The sequence below is a fragment of the Vombatus ursinus genome, unplaced genomic scaffold (assembly GCF_900497805.2).
Source record: "Vombatus ursinus unplaced genomic scaffold, bare-nosed wombat genome assembly UNPS02014770.1, whole genome shotgun sequence".
NCBI classification, from domain to species: Eukaryota; Metazoa; Chordata; class Mammalia; order Diprotodontia; family Vombatidae; genus Vombatus; species Vombatus ursinus.
The window spans coordinates 32,594,900-32,615,471 of NW_020954548.1; the positions used below are offsets into that span (position 1 = coordinate 32,594,900).

At 51.0% G+C, this 20,572-nt stretch overlaps 2 protein-coding genes across 7 annotated transcripts; both read right to left on the reverse strand.

Annotated features, from left to right (window-relative positions):
* Positions 1 to 6: 6 nt before the first annotated feature.
* TAOK2 (TAO kinase 2) lies at positions 7 to 14,490 on the reverse strand. 4 transcript variants are annotated; one of them, XM_027862796.1, is made up of 19 exons: positions 14,255 to 14,490; positions 11,411 to 11,577; positions 11,096 to 11,167; positions 10,862 to 10,963; positions 10,310 to 10,355; positions 9,994 to 10,090; positions 9,779 to 9,892; positions 9,501 to 9,592; positions 9,265 to 9,358; positions 9,075 to 9,156; positions 8,572 to 8,739; positions 7,236 to 7,487; positions 6,766 to 6,918; positions 6,310 to 6,675; positions 5,742 to 5,945; positions 4,874 to 5,113; positions 1,348 to 1,560; positions 982 to 1,164; positions 7 to 884 (listed from the first exon to the last, which is right to left on the reverse strand). In XM_027862796.1, exons 2-19 carry the CDS (start codon positions 11,540 to 11,542, stop codon positions 363 to 365), a joined length of 3,132 nt encoding a protein of 1,043 aa, XP_027718597.1. In that variant the 5' UTR covers positions 11,543 to 11,577; positions 14,255 to 14,490; the 3' UTR covers positions 7 to 362. The 4 variants fall into 4 exon arrangements, with proteins under 4 accessions (XP_027718597.1, XP_027718594.1, XP_027718596.1 ...); XM_027862793.1 differs by lacking the exons at positions 7 to 884; positions 982 to 1,164; positions 1,348 to 1,560 and having other exon boundaries at positions 2,879 to 5,113; XM_027862795.1 differs by lacking the exons at positions 7 to 884; positions 982 to 1,164; positions 1,348 to 1,560; positions 14,255 to 14,490 and having other exon boundaries at positions 2,879 to 5,113; positions 11,411 to 12,005.
* Positions 14,491 to 15,741: 1,251 nt separating this feature from the next.
* TMEM219 (transmembrane protein 219) lies at positions 15,742 to 19,850 on the reverse strand. Of its 3 annotated transcripts, none has more exons than XM_027863000.1 (6): positions 19,779 to 19,850; positions 18,393 to 18,597; positions 18,112 to 18,304; positions 16,904 to 17,148; positions 16,453 to 16,623; positions 15,742 to 15,850 (listed from the first exon to the last, which is right to left on the reverse strand). In XM_027863000.1, exons 2-5 carry the CDS (start codon positions 18,555 to 18,557, stop codon positions 16,486 to 16,488), a joined length of 741 nt encoding a protein of 246 aa, XP_027718801.1. In that variant the 5' UTR covers positions 18,558 to 18,597; positions 19,779 to 19,850; the 3' UTR covers positions 15,742 to 15,850; positions 16,453 to 16,485. The 3 variants fall into 3 exon arrangements, with proteins under 3 accessions (XP_027718801.1, XP_027718799.1, XP_027718800.1); XM_027862998.1 differs by having other exon boundaries at positions 19,745 to 19,849; XM_027862999.1 differs by having other exon boundaries at positions 18,393 to 18,600; positions 19,745 to 19,844.
* Positions 19,851 to 20,572: the final 722 nt, after the last annotated feature.

Genomic DNA, 20,572 nt, shown 5'->3' on the forward strand with positions numbered 1-20,572 from the left:
GAGGAAGATACTGGCACCATGATGGGAAAGTCAGGAACTCCTGGGTCTGCACTGGGGCCCAAGCTATACTCCCAAGCCCAGAGCCAAGGAGCCTGACTTCAACCCAAGGGAAGCTCACAAAATGAGAAGGTACTAGGGAAGCAGGAACAATGTCCTGACACCTCCCCTTCTAAGTGGTGACTCAGGACCTCAAAAGCCCCCAGAACTCAGGTCCTCAATCTTCCAGGTTCCAGTTGCTGAGGGACCTAGGCCCTTCCAGCCCCAGGGAAACCCAGACATCAGCTCTCTGCCCCCACCCCTGTCTTCTTTCAGCCTAGGTGGAGGGAACCCAAGCAAGGGACATCACCAATCCCCGACTCAGTTCAGGAGTAGAAATGGGAAGAGCCATTAAGGATGTGAGAAGCAACACTAGTACTTCGGCTCAGAGCCCCAGGCCCGGCTACTGAGCCAGGCCCCACTCCTTCACTCCCCCCACCCCCTGAGGCTGCCCTGCGCAGGGGCTGTGGGCTATTCCTTAGCAGCAGTAGGGCCCCACCTCGGGGAGGCCCTGTCTGGGGTGGTGGCCCCAACCAGGTTGGGGGACCCGGCGGTGCCAGGAGAGAAGGCTGGCGCCAAGCTGGGGGGGGCATGCCAGGCGGAGGGGGACCATGGCTCCAATGAGCACCTGATCGAGGGACAGGGCGGGAGGGCCAGGCAGGGGCTGGGGGAGGGGCGGGATATCCCTGGGCAGCAGCCTCAGCTGGGATGCCTCCCAGGGCCATGCTGGAGAAACCCAGCCTCATGCTTTCTGCGTCGAAAGCCTCGATCTCCCGAGCCTGCCGTTCTAGCAGCGCCCGGATGCGCTCTGACCGACCTGTCTGCAGTGCCAGCAGCTCTTCCTCCACCTATGACATACAACATGTACTCAGGGCTGGGTCTGGTTGGGGGGATATCTGCATCAGCTTCCCCGTACCCCCAATGCTCTGGGGCCCCTACCCGTACCCGCTGCTCCAAAAGAGCCCGCCTCAGTGCCACTCTCTGTTCCAGCTCCCGCGCTTCGCGCTCATGCTGACTCTCTGTCCGTATCTTGATCTTGCTCTGATAGGCATTAAGCAGCTCCAGCTCCTGTTGCAACTGCTGTCGCAGTGCCTGGAACTCTGACTCCTGGGTCTCATCCAGGCGAAGCTAGGAGAGGGTAGGAGCTGGGGTCAGACGTCAAAGAAACACCTGACCCCCCACCCTGGGCTCCAAACCTTTTCCCTGCCCTGAATTTTTCCCCACCTGCCCTCCATGACTGCTGAGGCCCTCTGCCTCTAACATTAGGCCAGTTGTATCCCCCCCCAGCTCTGTGTTGTTGCTGAGCCTTACTGCCTGGGAGCTGAGCATCTCAGAGATGGACTGGTCATACTGTTCTGCTAGGATGGCCAGCTTTCGGGTCTGTTCCTCTTTAAGCCGCTTAAGGAGGCTCTTGTGTTGGGCCTTGGGGGTGCCCTCCAGCAGGTGCCCCCGAAGGGCCTTGTACTGCCGAGTCTGGATCTTACATGTCTCCTGGAACTGCTTCTTGATCTGCAACTCCTTCGACTACGGAGTGGATGGGTTGAGTGCAGAGATGATGGGACAGGGCAAAGGAAGGGGGGTAGGGAGGACAAGGAGGGAGAGGGAAAGACCGAAGCAGACAGAGAGAGGGGAGAGAAACAGAAAACATGTTAGACAGAGAGAGGGGAAGCGAAACACAAAGACAGAAGAATATGAATTACACTGAACACAGAACATAGCAGAGAAAATACTCAAGAAAGTATCAGAAAGCATATGCATGGAGCTAGAGATGAGTGAGAAAGCATGCAATGAAACTAGAGTGTGCATAAGAGACAAAGAGAACACACACGTGAGAAAACAAATGACTAAGAACCACAGAACACATGGTCAAGAGATGCGGAACCAGTGAAAAGGGTAAAGTTGACATATAGAACACATACTTTAAGAACCAGAGCACTATGAAGAGAGTCTTACAAAAGGGAAAGTATGCCACCAACTGGCAATCAGGAGAGAAGGGAATGTGCCCTCCCTGGTGCTCTCCCAGCATGGGGAGCTGACCTATATAAGGAGGCAGCAGGGAGTGGGGCAAGGGATGGCAGAAGGGACTACAAAGAGCCTCTGGCCCTGAGGGTGCAAGGACCACAAGTGGTTGTGGAACTATTGTCCTGACAATACGCCCAGTGCTATGTGCCCCATTCCATCTCTCCTCCCAGACCCTACTCCTTACTTCGGTTTTCCCTTTCCTCACCACCTGTGCCTCCCCTTGATGCATTCCATTCCCACAACCAGACCCATCTTTTTTAGTCCCCTATCCCCAGCCTGTCCCATAGGATCCATGCTTTACCCTTCAGGCTGTTTGCCCCCTATGGGGGGCTTGTTGCCCTCCCCCTTCCCCTAGCCCTCAAGGGCCATGCCTGAATGAGGGAAGGGGAAGGCAGGCAGATTGGACAAGACTGTGGGTGGAGTGGAGAATGTGCAGTGAAGGGGCAAGGCAGAATGAACAAAGGTATAAGGTAGGATGACAAAGGCATCTGATGAATAGGTCCAGGTGAGATGATGGGAAGAGACCCAAGCCTCAAGGGAATGCATGTCTTAGGGGCAAGGGAGCCAACACCTCCCACATTCTGGGCCCTAGAAACTAATGCAAAACCATCGTAGGGCAGGGAACACTGCCAGGACAGCAAAGCAAAAAGGACAAGGATCGGGGGAAGAGGGACACAACAGAGATGGGAGTGAGGGGGACAGACAGCCATGGGGTGGGATGGGAGAGGGATGAAGTGGGCTCTGAGTTGGGCTCTTAGGGGTTACAGGGAAGGCTGAGGGTCGGCAGGACAAAGCAGACGGAGGCGGCCTGAGCCAAGGGTATGGTTCCGCTCGAATGTTTTATTAATGTTTATCTTTCTTGGGGGTGGGGGGCAATTGAAGAGCAGGGTTGGGGATGGAGGTAAGAAACAGAAAAACCAAATTAAAATCATATGAAAAAAAGTGACTACCCCTCCCAGCTAGCCCTGCCCCAAACCAGAGGGGACACTGCCCAGGCCCTGGAGAAGTAATGAGGGTGAGGATGAGGACACACACAGTGGGAAGACACCAATAATTTAGGGGTGCTGGGGAGGGAACATAAATAAGTGTCACTTCCCAATTTAATGGACAGGAAGGGCAAACTGTCTGCAAATCCTATAGGAACCCTTTCTACTGAAGGGGCTTTGGTGGACAAAAGGACAGAACACACGAAGGAAGGGAAGGAATAAGGGCTGGGGAAGATCCTCCCCATGCCAGTGGGGTGGGAGATAAAGTGCATGTGCTCTCTGCTGGGGTGAGTAGTGGGAAGGAATCACCTCCAGGGTGGCAAGGCTCGGGGCTGCCTAGTGCGGAGACGGTGGCTGGAGGTGGCCCCAGGAGGGACTCGGGGAGGGGCTGGGGGCCTTGGGCATCGCTGACCATGCCTCAGCAACCGGGGGATCCTACTTGGGCGTTCCCCCCGAAGCAACCCCCATCGGGCCAATGCCTGGGCAGCCCCAGGGGACAGGTGTGCAGCTAGTCCCCTTCCAGCCCTAGCCAGTCGCCAGTTCCACCCTTTACATAGGGCCCAAGCCTGGGCCAATAAGGCCAGGGGATTGTGGGACCGGTGTGGACGCCCACGGCGGGGTCCTGGGACTGGCAGCCGGCTTCTGAAGCCATCTTTGTTGGTCTTAGGGTAGAGGGCAAAGAGGCCCCGGTCTCCTACAGCCCCACAGCCTTGTAAGGTCCGGAAGGCTGACGGTGATAGGCGTAGCAAGGCCCGCAGCCAGAGCCTGGACAGCTCCCGCCGAAGCCTTGGACCCTGTTGCCTTAACCAGCTGCCTCCAACTGCCACTGCTGCTAAGGGCAGAGCTAGGCCTGGCCAGGCTAAGAGCCAAGCAGCCCCAAGGCCTAGGGGCACCCCAGCTAGGCCCCTTCGCCAACTCAGCCCTAGCACTGCCCCCAGGGCCACCCCCTGGGCCAATAGCAAGAAAAGGCTGGGAGGCATGTGCAAGGCTGTGCAGAGCAACAAGTATGAGGCCCCCAGTCCCACTAGTCCCACTTCCAAAGCCAACAGGGCAGCCTGTAGGCCACCTCCTCCCTGGGCTGCCAAGAGTGGGAGTAGTAGCAATAGTAGTAGTGGCAAGAGGCCTGGGGAGGAACCCACGGCAAAAGACAGACCAGCTAGGAGGCCATGGGATAATAGGCTTAGGAGTTGACTAGTGGGGCTCAGTCTTAGGGGACCAGGGGGAGGCTCAGGAGGAATCTCAGGGGACGAACAACCATCCCCAGGATCCCTGGGAGTCCCAATGGGGGCTTCTTCATCCTCATCCTCCTCCAGGACTGGGGGCAAGAGTGGCCCCTGGACCCATCCTAGCTCCAACTCCTCTCCCATGATATTCCACTCTTCCTTCCCCCACATCCTCCACTCCTCAGCCTCTTCCTGGCCGACAATCCTTCGCTCCCTGGAGCTGGGGGACAGGGTTTCAGGATCCTCAGCTTCCTCCCCATGGGGTAGCCTCCATGTCTGGTCTCCCAGAATCTTCTGCTCCCCAGAGCTGGGGGACAGGGCCACTACCACCTCGGCCTCCTCCCCCACAATCCTCCGCTCCTCTGGCCCTATGGAGGCCCTAGCCCCTTCCTCTCCCAGAATTCTCCGCTCCTGGAGAGTTGCTTCCTTCTCTCCCAGTGTCCTGTGTTCCTGGGCTGCCTCCTTTCCTAGCAGGCTCCGCTCCGCCAATCTGGGGCTGCTACTGGGCAGCTCCCAATCCTGCTGTTGTCCCAGGGGTCCAGAGCTCGGGTCCAGGGCCTGAGGGGTAAGGGATTGGGGGGCTGGGGGGTGCTCGCCAGGACGTACTTTGAGGCTCTTGGGCTGCTGGCGGACTTGGGCAGCGTGCTTCTGGCGCAGCTCCTGCTCACGCCGCTTGTTGTACTCCAGCTGGTTTCCCAGCTCTGTCTGGTGCTGCAGACGGGTGAGCTCGGCTCGGGTACGCTGCACAGCCTGGAGCTGCCTCACCTCCAGCTCCCGAGTTGACTCGTGCTGCCTCAGCAGCAGGGCACACTCGAGGTCCTTCTGAGTCTGCTTCTTGTTCAAGTCCTGGTGGGGCAGGGAAAGGGTGGAGGGGCACAGCAGTGGGGTCAGGGTTGGGGAATGGTTGGGGAAAGGCCTTAGAGAAAGGATAGGGATGAAGGAAGGTGACATCTCAAAAGGGAGCCACAAACCACCAGGGGCTCCTCTGGGGACTGGGAAAACACCCAGGAGCAGTGGGTCTATAAGAAGCAGAAGGAGAACTCCTGTTGGGAAGCTTCAGGTGGGAAGAACAAGAAGGGGAGAAGAGTAGGGGAGGGCTAAATGGGCAGGAAATGGGGAGTGAAGAGTGTAGGGTTGAGAAACCTCAAAGAGGAAAGCCTAGAAGTAGATAGTGTTGAGGAAAAATAGGAATAGAAGGAATAGAAAAACAGGAAGTGCGAGCAAGCTCAGAAGAAAAATGATAGTGACTAGGAAGAGCTGGGAGTTCAGAGAAGGAAGAAGATACAGATCTGATTGGGGAAAGGAAGTAAAGAGGTACAGGAGACAGGAAGGAGAAAGGTAGACAAGAAGGAGGGCAGAATGGAGCTGTAAGGAAGAGGACATGCAGAAAGCAGAGGGATAGGAGAAGAAAGCATCGAAAGGGACATGAAAAGAAGTGGAAGAGGGGGGAACATGGTGCTGGGTCCAGGCCTACCTCCCGCAGCAGGTCCTGATCCAGGCTGTGGCGGGCCAGGAGCATTTTACGCTTGTACTGGCGGCACTGAAGCTCAAAGTACTGTCGTTGGCGCCGCAGCAGCCCAGCCTCCTCCTCGGCCTGGCACTGCTGCAGCTGCTCCTTCTGGCGCAGCAGCCACTCGGCCTTCTCCCTCTTGGGGGTGCTTGGATTTTCCTGCAGCTCCTAAGCAGAGCATGGAAAGTTCCGTCAGAGGTCACTCAGGGCTGGCTCCACCAGGCCTCTTCTGGATGTTCTGTCACCTAGCCCACCAATTCTATTTCTCCTCTTTGTCCTATTTCTCTGTTGTTCACACTCTCTGACTCTTTCCCAATCTCTTCTCCTCCCACAAGTAGAGAAGGAGGAGGATGCGGGTAAGGAAAGAGGGAGATGGAAGGAACAGAGGAAAAGGGCCAGGAGGAGGAGGATGGGGAGATGCCCGAAGGTCTCCTTTCTTCCCTCCTCCCACTGTGGCCCTCTTTACAACCCGACCATCTTCCCCTCCATTCTCTTCCCTGTCCCCTCCTTCTCATTTCTCCATTCCCCTCACCTCCTTGAGTTGTTCCTTCCTCAGCTTGTAAGTACGTTTCTGCGCTTCCAGAAGAGCGGCCAGTTCCTTTTTCTGCTGGCCTAAAATGTGCTGCTGAAATTTGCGCTCCTCTGCCTGGGCAGCTCGGGCTTCCTTCTCCCCAATGGCTTGGTGGCGCCGGGCCAGTTTTTCTGCCTCAGCCCCGAAGCCAGACCGCTGGGCCTCCAGCTCCCGCTGCAGCCGGGCACTGTGCTCTTCCCGCTCACCCCGAAGCCTTGATTCCAAAGCCAGCAGCTGTTTTTGGTGCTGCCGTCGCATTCGCTTATAGCCGCTCAACTGCTCCCGCAGGGCCGAGTCCTGCTCGTGCTCCTGGATCTGACGACTCACCTGGGTTCAGAGAGCACAAGAAGAAAGCACTCAGTCAGAACACCAAATCTAAAGGCCACTGCCAGTCTCTGGCCCTTGGTCCCAACTCACCAGAGAGGCAGTTCGGATGGTAGCAAAGTGATCCCGGTTTCGACAGTAGGCCCGTCGACGGGCAGAGGAGGAAGAGGCTGGAGGCTGAGGGGCCTGTAAGGGTCCTGAGGGTAGCTCTGGCTGATAAGGGTCATCATATAGGTTCTCAGGGCCCTGGAGAAAGGAAGGGGGAGAACGAGGAACAGATGTCTCAAGGACCTGAATTCTTGGGACCAAGAGCCTAAGCGATGGAGAAAAAGAGACAAAAAGACAGTCCTAGAGGCCCAGATTCCTGAGTTTTTAATATGGACCCTTCTAAGCCAGACTGCCAAGACAGAGTAGTGCTAAGCCATCTCTATAACAGGAAACACTAACTCCAAGTGACTTTCCAGGGTTGTGTCCATTGCCAGTGTTTGCATCAGGTTCCTCCGACTTCCTCCCCACCTCCCAGATCCCCCCCAAAAGCGGCATGCTAAGGAGATACTGCTTACTGGGAGTCGGTGGATGATAGAGCTGTGAGAGGTGACTGTATGTTCACCTTCCTGCATCATGGCCATCTCTCCAGTCTCTGGACCTTCTTCCTCCTCCTCTTCCTCTTCCTCCTCATCCTCATTGTCAGATGCATCTGCTAGGCTGTTAACAGAGCTGCTCTGACTGGAGGCGCTGATAGACATACTGGGCACCGAGTGGCTGCTCTCCAGACTAGTCAGTGTCCCTGCTCGGTGCAGATAGGGCTCCGTCTCCTGGGAACACAGAGTACGCACTAAGAACAGTCATGGAAGGGACTAGGGTGACAGCCAGTACGTGCTAGGGAGCCCCAGGATCAGGAGGAGGGGGGATGAGGACACCAGGTGAGCTGGGACCACTAGGGTGGGAATTAGGGAGGTAAATCTGGGGGGCGAGGAAGGGCAAGGACGGGAGCATAACTAACGCTGGGACAAAAAGCAATACTAGAGTTGCCCGGGTCTAGTCATATCCCCTACTCAAATACCTCAAAGGCTCCCCAGTGCCTAAAGGGTAAAGTTCACATTCTATCCTGGTATTCACAGCCCTCCAAAACCTGGCCCCAACCTACCTCTCCAGACTTCCATTGCTCTGCTACCCAACACACATCCTCTACTCCAGCCAAACTAGATAACCTGCTGTTCCCCAAATACACCTTATCACTGCCTTCCTCCACATTTTTACTTATGCTACGCTATGCATTCTGCCTAAAATGTCCTCCCTCCCTCCTTCCCACCCCACAAACCCAAGTTCTGACTCTTGACATCCTCCTACACCTTTAAGGTGCTGTTCAAATGTCATCCTTTCCACAAAGCCTGTTCTATTCCCCCAATGTATATAACTACTCCCTCCTGAACCCCCATGGTCCTCTATATGATCTCCTTGTATGGCACCTTTCACATTTTGCCTTGTACTATTAGTTATTTGTGTATATGTCTTACCTCCCCTACTAGAGTATAAGCTCCACGAGGGCAGGGACTGTGTCTTAGTCATCCTTGTATTCCCACAGCGCCAACCAGAGTGCATTGTGCACAGTGCATTGTGGGTTCAAGTTCTGGCTCCGCCACTTACTAGCTGTGAAACCATGGGCAAGTCACTTAACCTCTCTGAGCCTCAGTTTCCTCATCTGTAAAATGGGGATAATACTACTTGCACTATCTACCTCACAGAGTTATTGTGAGGAAAGCGATGTGTAAACTTTAAAGCACTATAAAAATGTGAGTTGTTATCATTATTGCACATACTAGCTGCAACAAATATCTGCTGAATGAACGAATGAATGAGTAAGTAAATGTGATCCTTGGCCAGGAAAGAGTTGCTCACCTCCTCCTCCTCGGGTACTTCAGCACTGGGGCCATTCTGTGCCTCCTGGAATAAGATCTTCTTCATTTTTCGATACTGTAGGTTATCTAGCTCCCGAACTGCATCCTTGGTCCTCTGGATCAAATCCATAATCACTGTGGGGGGTCGTTCCCGGAGAACAAATCGGTGCTAAAGGAAGAAGCCAGTGTGACACCTAGACATTTGCTCTGCCCCCTCCCTCTCCCTTCCCTTTGTGGAATTCAGGCACCCTAAAGACCAGCCCCTAACTCCCTTCCCTATCAATGAAAGCTTTAGCATTTCTCTTCTGCAGGACCCAGCAGTTCTCACCCACACTCACTCAGGTTCCCTTATCAAAATGGACATACATTATCTTCCCTAAGATCATCCATGCTTCCTGGCCTCTAGCCTGCAGCTCTCCAAATCAGGTCTTGCTTCCACAATGAGACACCCTCCCCCGCCCCCATCTATCTCACTCCCCTTCCCCCTCCAAAAAAACCCTTCACCTTAAGCAGCACATCAGAAGTTGGTCTGTCTTGAGGAATTTTCTGGAGACAAGAGTCAACAAAATTTCGGAAGTACTCAGACCTGGAAGAATGAAGAAAGAACCAACAAGTCAGTGGAGCATAACCACCTTGACATGGTATCTCTACGCCCCCAAGATCTGCCCTATCTTGTGAAGAGCCATTTTCTCACCAATGTCCAGACTGGAGCACGGGGGACTCGTTCTGTGCAATGTGGTATAAGGCACTCATCGCATTCATGTTAAACAGTGGTGGCTTCCGTTCCGCTGGGGAAAGAGGAAGAAGAGATATGGAGACCAGAAGTGAAGCAGAAAAAGATGAGGAGAGACAAGACAAGTCTGTAAGCAGAAAAGAGAGGCAGAAACACAGGAAGACAGAGGGGGGAACTGAGGCAGAAGGTCTCATTACCTAATTCAATGCAAGTAATCCCCAAAGACCAAACATCCACTTTGCCATCATATTGCCCTTCATCCATGGCCAAAATCACCTCAGGAGCCATCCTGGAAGAAAGGGCAAGAAAGAAAAGGAGCTAAGTCATACCAAGTCTCTTTTCCATAGCCCTGAAAATCCCTACTTTCCAAATTCCCCTCTACCCTATCTTCCCCCTACCCCTCATCTTAAGCCCTCCTCTACCTATCTCTACATCCCAGCTCTATCTCTAAACCCCAATCTTCACTGCCTCTCACCAGTACGGAGTGCCCACAAAGGAGTTGGCAGGTGCCATGATGGAAGCTGAGCCAAAGTCCCCTAGCTTGACCAAGCCTGGTTCCGACAGTAAGATGTTCCCAGCCTTCACATCTCTGACAGGGGTAAAGAATGTCAAACTAGGGTTAATCAGATGTCTGGGTTGGGAGGGGAAGATAAAAAATATTTTATGGATGGGGTCAGGAATGGTACATACCTGTGGATCATGTTATGAGAGTGTAAATAGGCCAGGCCCTGTAGTGCACCATGGGTTACAGCTGCAATCTCCACCTCCTGAAGGGGCTTCTTGTGCACTAATGACAATGATGAAAACAACACATATTTATATAATGTTCTAAGGCTTACAAAGTGCTTGGAAAGCCAAGGAATGAAGGAGCCCAAGAAGGGGTGTTCCCTGCCTCTCTGGCCACCCCCACCATTCCAGCTTCCTTTCATTTTCCTTATTATTTTAATATGAACTTTAGTCTTCCATCTTTTCTCAGTTTCCCCTCATTAGCCTGAGGGTCACTCACCCTCAAGAAGATCAGAGGCAGAGCCCAGGCAATACTCCATCACCAGCTAAGGGAAAAAGTCAAGAGTTAGAGGCAAGCAGGTCATCTAGTCTTTCTGACTCAACTCCTAGCTGCAGCCAGCAGTTCCAAAGGAAATGACAAGAGGTCTCTTACCCTAAGTATTGTGTCTCCTCACTAGCATCCCGTATTTGAATTCTTCTGGGGCCAGCTTATCTCACTTCCTCCATAAAAAGCTTTATCTGACTGTTCTCACTCCCTTCCTGATGTATTACATTCTTAGGCTTTATCATTTATCTTGATACTTAATATTCCATTTTAAGTTTTTCACCTTGTCTCCCCAACTAGACTTTAAACTCCTTAGGACCAGGAACCACGAATATTTTCTTTCTTTGTTGTCATTACTACACTCTCACCCCTCACCCCAACACTAAACTAGTCACACAAAGATGTTTGTAAATTTAACTTAGTTGTGTGGGACTGGGCCAGGTAGAAGGCCAAGTCTGGGGGTGTGGGGGAGTGTGGGGGAGTGTGGGAGAGAAAGTCATTGTTTACCCAAGCAGTATGTTCCCTCAGGTAACAGCCTCGGTACTGGATGGTATTCGGATGCCGGAGCTTCTGTAGAAATCGCACCTCCTTGATGATATCTTGCCATTTCTACGAAAACAATCACATTGGAAGCAGGATAAATATGGGCAAGCAGATGGGGTGATACATGGCCCTAGAGCCCTGGTTGCTGTTTCTATCCATAACCCCACCCCCACTTTGTACCCCCCAGACCCTACCTACCTCATTAGACTGCTTCCCACTATAGGACATCTTCTTGATGGCAACAACCTCACTGCTCCGGACATCACGAGCCTAGAGGGCCGTAGGGTTGTAAGGGTAGGGTTCTGCAATAGGGCCAGGACCCCAGAAGAAAACTAGGAAGGAGGCGAGACAGTGGGAGGATGGGCTAAATTAGCTGAGGGGCAGCAGGATGACATCTTGGGAAAGAATTTTAGCATAAGCCTGAGAGAGAACAGGAGCCTAAGGAATTGGGAAGGGAAAAGAGGGAATAGCATAGCACAAGGTGACAAGGTGGGTTGGGAAAAGCCCACTCACAAAGTAAACAGCTCCAAAACTGCCATGGCCAATTTCCCGGAGATCAGAAAATAGTTTTTCAGGATCATCCTTGAAGAAGAGTTCAGCCACATCTGGATCCTTCAGGCTCCCAGCCCGGCCCCCTGCCGGCATGTCGGCCCCGTGGGGAACGGGGATTGGGGCCCAGCCTAGAGCATAGAAACAGCCTTAGAAATAGGTATTTCTATGGTCAAGGTGGGGTAAGGAGGATGGAGGTAGGGAGAGGTTGGTGGAGAGGGTGGGTGGAGAAATCCTCAGGACAGGAACAAGACTCCAGGTCTCCATCTCCTCCCCCATTCCTTTGTTGAGGGCAAGGCACTGATGAGGACCAGCAGGGGCAGAGTGGAAACTACATTTAAACACCAAAAAAGAAGTTGTCATGGCAACAGAAGAAGGGGGTGAAGAGAGATGGTCCTAGAGTTCATAAAACTGCTGAGAAGGTTCCTTAAATCGTAGAGTCTTAAAAACCACCATCCCAACGCAGTTCTTTGCCCCCCTACTTCTAAGATCTCTTTGTCCTCTAAAGATCCAGGAATCTTATTCCCCAACCCCCAGCCTCAAATTCTAGGTCTCCTCTTCCCTCCACAGCCTTGGCTCTTCCCTTTTTTCCCCAAAAGCTGCCCAGCTACCCTCCTGCTTCTGCTCTCTGCACCACTCCCTCTACCCACCCACCCACCCCCCACCTCTCAGACCCTGAAGGAGAACAGGAAGTGGCCAGGCCGGACACTGTGGAAATCCGGCCATTGTCAAACCCATATTCACTGGGGATTAGGGGTGGGAAAGGAGAGAAAGGGTTCTAGAAACAAGTATGTAATGGTCAAATCACAGATCTAAACTCTATCTTGTCTGGCCTTCAGGGTTCTCCATAATCTGAGCCTGTATCTCTTACTGAGCGCAACTTTATCTCCCACTATTCCCCAAGAAGCACTTTCTACTCCAGTCAAGCCAGTTTCTTCACTGTCCCCACTCTGGGCCCAGCTCCAGTCCCACCTCCTTAATAGAGGCCTTTCGTGGCCACTCCAACCATCAATCGCCCTCTTCTTTAAGGTCTTACAACATTTATAATCTATATCACATACTCTGGAACTTAATTATATTCTCCTATTGTTCTCTCTTGTTTCACGTCAGTTTCCCACTTTCCATAACCAGACTGTAAACTCCTCAGGGCATAAAGCCTGTCCTATCTTCTCCTGAAGCCCCCATGGCACTCAGCACAGGGCTGAAAATACAAAAGGTTTTGTTCAAAGACTTTCTGACTGGTCCATCTTCATCTACAGGTAGCATAAATTATAGTCCCAGTCCATTTCCCTTAATGTTTCCACTAAGAACATCCTCCACCTATCCTACAAGTAGAGAGATTCAACTTGTAATACTGAGCTTGATATCTTCTCAGGACCCAGGGATGCCAAACAAGAACCTAATCCTTACAGCTCTCCATCTTTATTAGATACCTTTTCCTTGCCCCTCCAAGCCTCTCTCCTCCAGCCTGAAAGGGATGTCACCAACTACTTGGGCCATTTGCAAGTAAAAATTAAGACTTCTCCCCATCCCAACCCCCCAAATTACCCTGAACACAGTGACCCACAGCCTGAGGAGGCCAACAAAACTACCAGTAGGTCTGGCAATTAGCCAAGTGAAAATTAGATTCCTCCCAGGTATCTCAGAATCCAGTTCCTAGCAGAGGGACTGGCACATTATATATATAATATATAAAAATGCTTACTGATTGGTTGATAGAATATAAGGTCTTTAAAGGCAAGAAATATTTTGGTTTTGTATGCAGAGAGTGCCTGGCACATAGTAGGACCCTAATAAGTATTTGTTGGACTGAGTTGTTAAGGTATCCAGGTCAAGGCCCTTGTAAATGTGGAAGCCAAATGTAGGAAAAAAAAGTATAAGACAACTGGGGTGTCTCCAAATTGCCCACCAGGGTACAGATAACCTCTGTATCAATCCAGGGAAGGGGAATGGTATGGAAAATACTCTAGCTGAAATTCTCATCTCAGCCTTAAAATACATCTGACCTCTTACTTCCTGGTCCCCATCCTAAGCCTTATGTCAAACAAAAAGAGACAGCAAGAGATAAGGACTGAAACACTAATCTGAATGGAAAGTACTCTCCCCACATATATACCTCCCTTTAATGGAAAGAGACAACACTTCCAAATACTTGCTTAAAGGGCAGTATGCATGCAGGTGACCACACAATCAAAGCCATCAAACAAATCAGAAATCTGTCCCATACCTCAAGAATAAGGTTAATTACAGAAGTACAGAAGAATAGCATAAAAAGGTTCAATCCAGGGGAAATGCCCCTTCCTACAGACACTTCACTTATTAAGGAACGCTGTCACCTGAGCCTCCCATTGAGGTGAAGTGGTCCCTGCAGTCCCCAGGCAGAGCTGTCACAAGGTATCAGCATCCTGAATACAAAAGTGCTTTTCCAAATCAAAGCCTGAGGATGCAGGGATTCTACCTTCTGAATAAGGGATATGAACATGAGAAGGGGGCCAACCTACCCTTCCCTCAGGGGGGCGCTCCCTCCCTATGACAGCTACTAGTAACTCACTGATGTTGCGATTGAAGGTTTGCAAAGTGTACAATGCGCTTTCTTCAAAAGAACCAGATGGGCTAGGTAGTATATTTTACAGATGGGCAAACTGAGGCCCTAAGAGAACGAGTGGCCTGCCTACGGTCATACACACTGCTAGTTAAGGCTGTAATCAGGGGACTAAGTCTAGGTCCCCCGTCCTTCCCCCCGAAGTGCAGCATGCTGCCCATCACACCACGCTGCCCCTCAAACATGGGCGGGGGGAAGCTTCTTACCTGGAGGGGGTCGCTATGGTGCCCCAGCGTCTCTGCCGTCGCCTCCTCCTGGGGTCCTCCAGTGGCTCCGGGGTCGCTGGGAGGTGGGGAAGGAGACTCCCCACCCCCTCGCTGCCTCTTGCTCGGCTTTGCCCCGATCCCAGGCTGGAGAGGGGGCGGGAGGAGAGCAAGGGAGCCCCCTCCCCACCCCCCACTTCCTCGGAAGACAGGGGGGGAGCGCTCGACACCCCCCCACCCCGCGATGTCCTCTCGGGGATGTTCGGGCAGGCGAATGACAAGCCGGCGAGTGCCTCCTGGCCGACCCCCCCGGGCGCCCCGTGGGTCGGCGGCGGCTGGGGCTGAGGGGCGGGTGACAGCCCCGCGACCCCCACCCCCGCCCCGGCTTCCTCTTTCCCCCTCTCTCCACCAGGGGGAGGCGGGAAAGGCTGGAGCTGACCCTGCCCGCCCCTCCCTCCCTCCTTCCTTCTCTCACCGGCTCCCTCCTGAAGCTGCAGCTGCTTCCCCTGTGCCCCGCTAGGCTTCTCACAACCTTTTTCCCGTTCCCTTCTTCCCTCCTCTCCCCCTCCCTCGGCCCGTCGGCCTGTCTGACCCTCGGCGGCGGATCCTCTCTCAGTCCCCTCTCTCCCTCTCCCTCTCCCTCTCTCGCTTCCCCCCAGTTCCAAGATGGTGGCCGGGCGGGAGCGCGCAGGCGCGGTAGGGGATACCGGGCCAAAGGAGGCGGGGTCTAGAGGGAGGAGCCCCAAAGGAAACCTCCCTCCCGCGGCCGCCGTTCTCGCCGCCACAGCAGGGCTCTCTCACCCAGCAAGGCTGAGGCTGCCCGGAGTGCGCGCCCGCGCTTCCGCCACGCGGACTCCCGATGGGAGGAGACTGGAAGGGGGCGGAGCCAGAGCGCCAACCCCTCTCCCTTCTCTCTCTCCGAATCTCGGCAGGCGGGGGAAGGGGAGCTGGCAGGAGACAGGTCGCATGCGCTTACCCCGCCTCAGGTCCCAGCCTGTTGCTAGGGGAAGCTTTGAGAGGGACGGCCTAGAAGCAAAAGGAGAGACTGCGATTTACGCCTGCGCGGGAGGCGTTGGGAGGGGTCAAGAGGACTGGCGTGCCAGAGGAAGAAAAGGCGGGAAAGTGGGCTACTCTGAAGTTTGTAGACCATCTGGACAAGGAAAGAATGCCAAAGAATGAAAGGAATCAAGAATGCCAGAGCTGGTCTCAGTTTTTTGCATACCAAGAAACTGAGGCTAGTGGGAGAGCTGGGCCTAAATTCTCAGTTCTTTCCCCTCAGGGAAAGAATTTTATAAACCTTACAGCATTCTATAGATGCTATTATTATTGTTGTTGTTGTTGTTATCAATACCAATCCCTTATCTCTGGTCATTCCTGCCCAAAGAGCACAGAGTAGTCCCAAATCTCCAGGTGGAGAAAAGCATAACTGCACTTTCCAGACTAGCCTGGTATCTATTAAAACTCACAAAAACAACATCTCAGACTCAGAGTAGGGATAAGAAATATGTTTAATGATCCTCAGCCCCTCTTTTAGCTCCCACCTCCCATCTGATCCAACTCAAGGGGTCCAGATGAGCCTACAGAACATGAGTCACAGACCTAGGGAAAGAAAAAGAGATTATTGAGGGCAAGAACTGTGTTTTGTTTTGCTTTAATATCCTGGGCACCTAGCTCACAGTCTTGCATATAGCATCTAGTGCTTAAGGCAAGTTGACTCCCAGAGGAAAAAACCCAACAACATTGGTTGGGGAATTTAGGGAACAAATAGATAAGGCATATGATCACCAAAGAAGGGCTGGAAAAGGGTAGGAAAATGCTATATGAAGTACATTTTGCATTCAGAACAGTCACTAAGGATCTGCTATTTTTTTCCTATTAATTCAGGACAATACATCTATACATGTTCAAGCATTTAACAGTTCCTGTTTCCATTCAGGGAACTGAAACACACAGAACCAAAACCATGGAGTGAATTTGTCTTCAGCATCCTATCCTGTTCCTGAGTCTCTTCTACTCGGAAAACCCTATGACTTTGGGCTTACTATCTGCAATGGGGCACACAGTAAGCACTCAGTAAATATTTGCTGAATGAATAAACCTCCAGTGGTGGAATTTCAGGCACCAGAATTCTCATTCTTCCCCGTTGAGTTGAACAGCATGAACACTATGTGTTTTAGAGAAAAGGGGGCAGAGGCTCTTACCTTTAAGCAAAGTACAGTCTGAAGCTGTTGAGTTTAGATATGGGTCCGCTGCCAAGGTGTGTCCCAACGTGGATGGGTACACACTGCTGCAAAGCAGCACAGGAAGCCACAGAAGAAGAGAAGAAAGCAGCTGAAGTAGAGAAGCCTGGAACCACACAAAACACGTTCCTCCTGTGGGTTGGTAAAACAGAAGAAGAAAGAAAATGATGAGATTATTTCCCTGGCCAAAGCCCTCTTAGATAGCACTGAATTAGGAGACCCGTTCACAGTAGTTTTGGGGGAAGAGGGGGTGTTGAGGAGGAGGGCAGTTGGGACAGGGGAAGTAGGTCCTAAACTTCAGGAACAGACTAAAAAGAAATAATTCAGGGAACACAGACAAGGAAGATTCATACATGGTAGGGGTGGTAAGATGATGAACAGAGCTAAGGGTCTCACAGTCTGGAGCTCTTACCATAGTAAGTAGCTTGGTAAGAATAAGGCCTTCATGGCTCCAGATCTCATAACATTCCTCTTCTGGCTTGGAACTCTCAATGGCATATGTGTTCACAATATCTTCCTCCTCTTCCTCTGAACAGGATGTGGGTGGTTGGCTGGAGGGCAGGATTTTGGGAGCTGCACTGAAAACCAGGCAAGTCCCAGAGGTTTTCTCTACTGGCACCAGGGCTGTGATCAGTACTAGCTCCTCTGCAGAAGAGCCTGGAGGGAAGGGAGAGAGATGAGAGAAGATGGGAACTCAAGAGAACACATTTTAGGCAACTGCTGGAGTGTTCTTCTCTATACATGCCAATGTAAATGTTGTACATTGTACATATTCAACTAGGTATATCCAATTCAACTGAAAGAACACAATACTTCTTTAAAGCTGGAAGGGACCTGAAGGACCAAACAACCAAATGCCCAGTTAACACTCTTCCTTTTCTTTTCTTCTTGGGATCATAATGTGTCAGAGTGTCAGAGCCAGAAAGAACCTTAGACATCATCTAATCTAATTCTCTCATTTATATGAGTGGAAATGGAGGCTCAGAGAAATGAAAATTTTAGATTTGATCCAATATTACCCATTGAGCCAGTGGCAGAGCTGGGGCAATTCCCATACAACCACAGGTCTGCTCTTCCAACCTTATTAATAAGTTCCTTCAAACCATAACTTGGAAAAATATTTTTATATCCACCAAAGCACCCAACACATAGTAGCTTCTCAGCCAACACCATGACCCAGTGTGGTATAACAGAAAGCACTTGTGACCGACAAGAAACTTAGATTTTTAGTTCTGAGCAAGTCACATCATTTCTCTGAACCTCCATTTCCACTCATGTAAAATGAGAGTGTCTAAGGGTCCTTTAAGCTCTGACATTCTCTGATTATATGATGCTAAGAAGAATAGGAAAGGAACACTTTCCTACTGGGAAGAGAAGGCTTTCTCAATTTCCTCATCTGTAAAATGAATATAATACCACTTGTCTGCCTTGAGGCTTCCTTCACAGGGTTCCCTACCACAGATAAGATAATGTATATAAAGGTACCTTGAAAGTTGTATTCAGATGTAAAGGATTGTTATTTTACATTCTTGGGAGAGACAGGAAAAATGTTCCTAAGAAACTATGGGAAAAAAAGAATTTCAGGTCATGCCTAACCCCCTCATCATTTCCTTCTCTCACCACTTTGTCCCAGTTGGTGACCACGGACAGCAGCCCGTAGTTGTTGAGTCCTGTTCTGGATAACATCTCCTAAGTTTAAACTGGTCAGCAGTTTCACAGTGTGAGACTCAGGTTCAGGTGGTTTCTCTGCAGCTGTCCTATTCCAAGGGCATAGAGTCAGTTGACCCAGAGATCTCATGAAGGAGACCCAGTCCTACAAACACAAAGGTGGTAACAGGGTTGTAAGACCAAACTGACAGGAAAGACAGACCTGCAGAAATAATGATAGGGAGTAATCTCACCTGAGGGATATCAGGATTTCGAAGCCCATCACCATGGTTAAGGATAAAACCACCAAGGCCTAGGCCTGAAGCCCCTAGTAGTAACAATGCAAGCGCAGCACAAACCAGAGGTGGACGGTGTGCCAGGCAGAGCTGCAGGTTCTCTCCTGCCTGCCAGCTGCCCATAGGGAGGTGAGGGGACTAATCCTCACTTTCTGCAAGGAACCTGCTAGAGGAAGAAAAATTCAATTAAACAAGTATGTGTTATATATGTGCTATATGCAAGGCAGTGTACTAGGGCTGGAAACAACTCTCCCTTCAGTCTTACATTATACTGAGAAGTCATAGTACAACATTTTCAAAGATAAGTAAGTACAAGATAATTTGAGGAGGGAAAGAACAGGATGGGGGCAGGAAGGGAACAGGATCAACAAAAACATCCCTTAGAAGGTAACACTTGAATAAAAAACAGGAAACAGCTGGTTAGAGATGCTGAGGAGGGTACAGGGCAAAGCCAATACATCACATATTTTTCCCCAAACCAACCAAGAAAAAAGGTATATAAAAATGGGGTAGAGATAGGAAGACCAATTATGCTTGAGGGGAGACCAGACATCATTAGAATTAGGGAATTACCAATGCTTGCTACATCCCCATCAGTAAATAGTTCCCGAAAGGGTCATAGGCCTAAAAGACTGGAAAGAACTGGAAGACTAGTACAGGTTGAAGGGAACGACTGTAAGATGACATTTCAAAGAATGAAAAGGTGGGGGTGGGAGAGAAGAGAAAGAAATGAAAGAGGAACAGTTCACATTCTGGGTAAATTTCTAACACCTTCTAGCTGACAACCCTGTGGGTGCAAGTAATTGTTATCCCTGTTTTACAGGTGAGGAAAGGGAGGCTCAGGGGGAAGAAGTGACATGCCTGAGGGCAACCCAACAGCACCAACTAGCAAAGGGAAGGCTAGAACCAGGCTTTCTATTTCCAGATCCTGGGCTCTTTCCATTATACTAAGATGCCCGTGTCAGGAGGGAAAGTGGGCATTGGGGAGGGGTGGAACTGTACCAGGATTAAGCATCTGGAGGGATGACGGGGGCGGGGAGGGGGAAAGAGCGGGAAGGAGGACTGCTCCCAACACCTTCCTTCACCCTTTCGACTTCTAAAAATAACCAGGTGGGACGGGTGGCACATCTGGACCAGGATGGGGATTCAGCACCTGTGGCTGCTTTCCTCTAAACCACGGTCCCTCTCAGGCATCCCTTCTATGAGCCGGCAGCTAGAGTGCTACTAGCCCCCCGACTTCCCTCCCCCTTCTCCCATGCCTCAGCTAGCAAGCTCCCTCCAGGGAAGCTACGTGAGCCCCTGCCTCTCACCCTTTAAATGCCCAGATGAAGTCCAGGAGCCCACCTGACGTCACGCTCGGGACAAGGAAGAGGCGGACCGCACATGCGCATTCCCCCAGTCGCCTAACCTTCAGTGCCAATCTGTGTAACGGAGAAGAAAACTCCTAAGCTGCCGATTTCCTCAATTCCGGAAATTATGACTGGATCAAACCATTTTGACATATAATTCAGAATAAGGTACTAATATTTCCTTACCTTTCCCTCCAAAAAAGGTTGATGTCATGGGGATGGAGCTATCAGTTTTGATCTGAAATATCTTTAAAACAATAGATTGCCTGGGTATATTAAGATATACGAGCGTTAATTTTACATTTGTCTCAGGCTTTGGATTAGAACCCCCCTCCCCTCGCCCATACCATTTTCACAACCTGGCCCCTCCCCGCGGTGAAGGATTCCCACGTGGGGTAAGTGGGTGGGGTCTTCACTTATGTGCTACTTTATGGGATTTTGCATCTAATTCCTTTTCCGATATTCCCCAGTATCAAGTTACCATCTAGACTATCCTAACAAAGGATTAGTGGCCTCCTACAATATGCAATACAAAGACCAAAAAATAGTAATAATAGAAAGGGACCCTGTTTCCAGGTCAAGGATTTGTATATAGTTTATATATTTTTTGTATCCAAGCCTATTTTGCCTAACTTTAAACAAGTCCTCGGGCAAGGCAGAGGATGCAAAAACAAAATGCAAAACTATCTTTGCCTTCAAAGAGCTTGCTTTCTCCAGGGAGGAGACAGTATGTCAATCAATCATTCAATAAACGTTAAGCGCTTACTATGTAAAGAGGGACAGCATATA

Excerpts from the sequence above, each read along its gene's own strand:
- TAOK2 (XM_027862793.1), bottom strand. The coding sequence starts at position 11,542 with ATGCCGGCAGGGGGCCGGGCTGGGAGCCTGAAGGATCCAGATGTGGCT. Across the intron at positions 10,091-10,309 it reads TGCCTCTGATCTTCTTGAGG|TGCACAAGAAGCCCCTTCAG; the intron begins GTGAGTGACCCT and ends CATTGTCATTAG. Across the intron at positions 6,919-7,235 it reads CTATCATCCACCGACTCCCA|GGCCCTGAGAACCTATATGA; the intron begins GTAAGCAGTATC and ends TCCTTTCTCCAG.
- TMEM219 (XM_027863000.1), bottom strand. The coding sequence starts at position 18,557 with ATGGGCAGCTGGCAGGCAGGAGAGAACCTGCAGCTCTGCCTGGCACAC. Across the intron at positions 17,149-18,111 it reads TCACCAACTGGGACAAAGTG|GCTCTTCTGCAGAGGAGCTA; the intron begins GTGAGAGAAGGA and ends CCTTCCCTCCAG. Across the intron at positions 16,624-16,903 it reads TTACCAAGCTACTTACTATG|GAGGAACGTGTTTTGTGTGG; the intron begins GTAAGAGCTCCA and ends ACCAACCCACAG.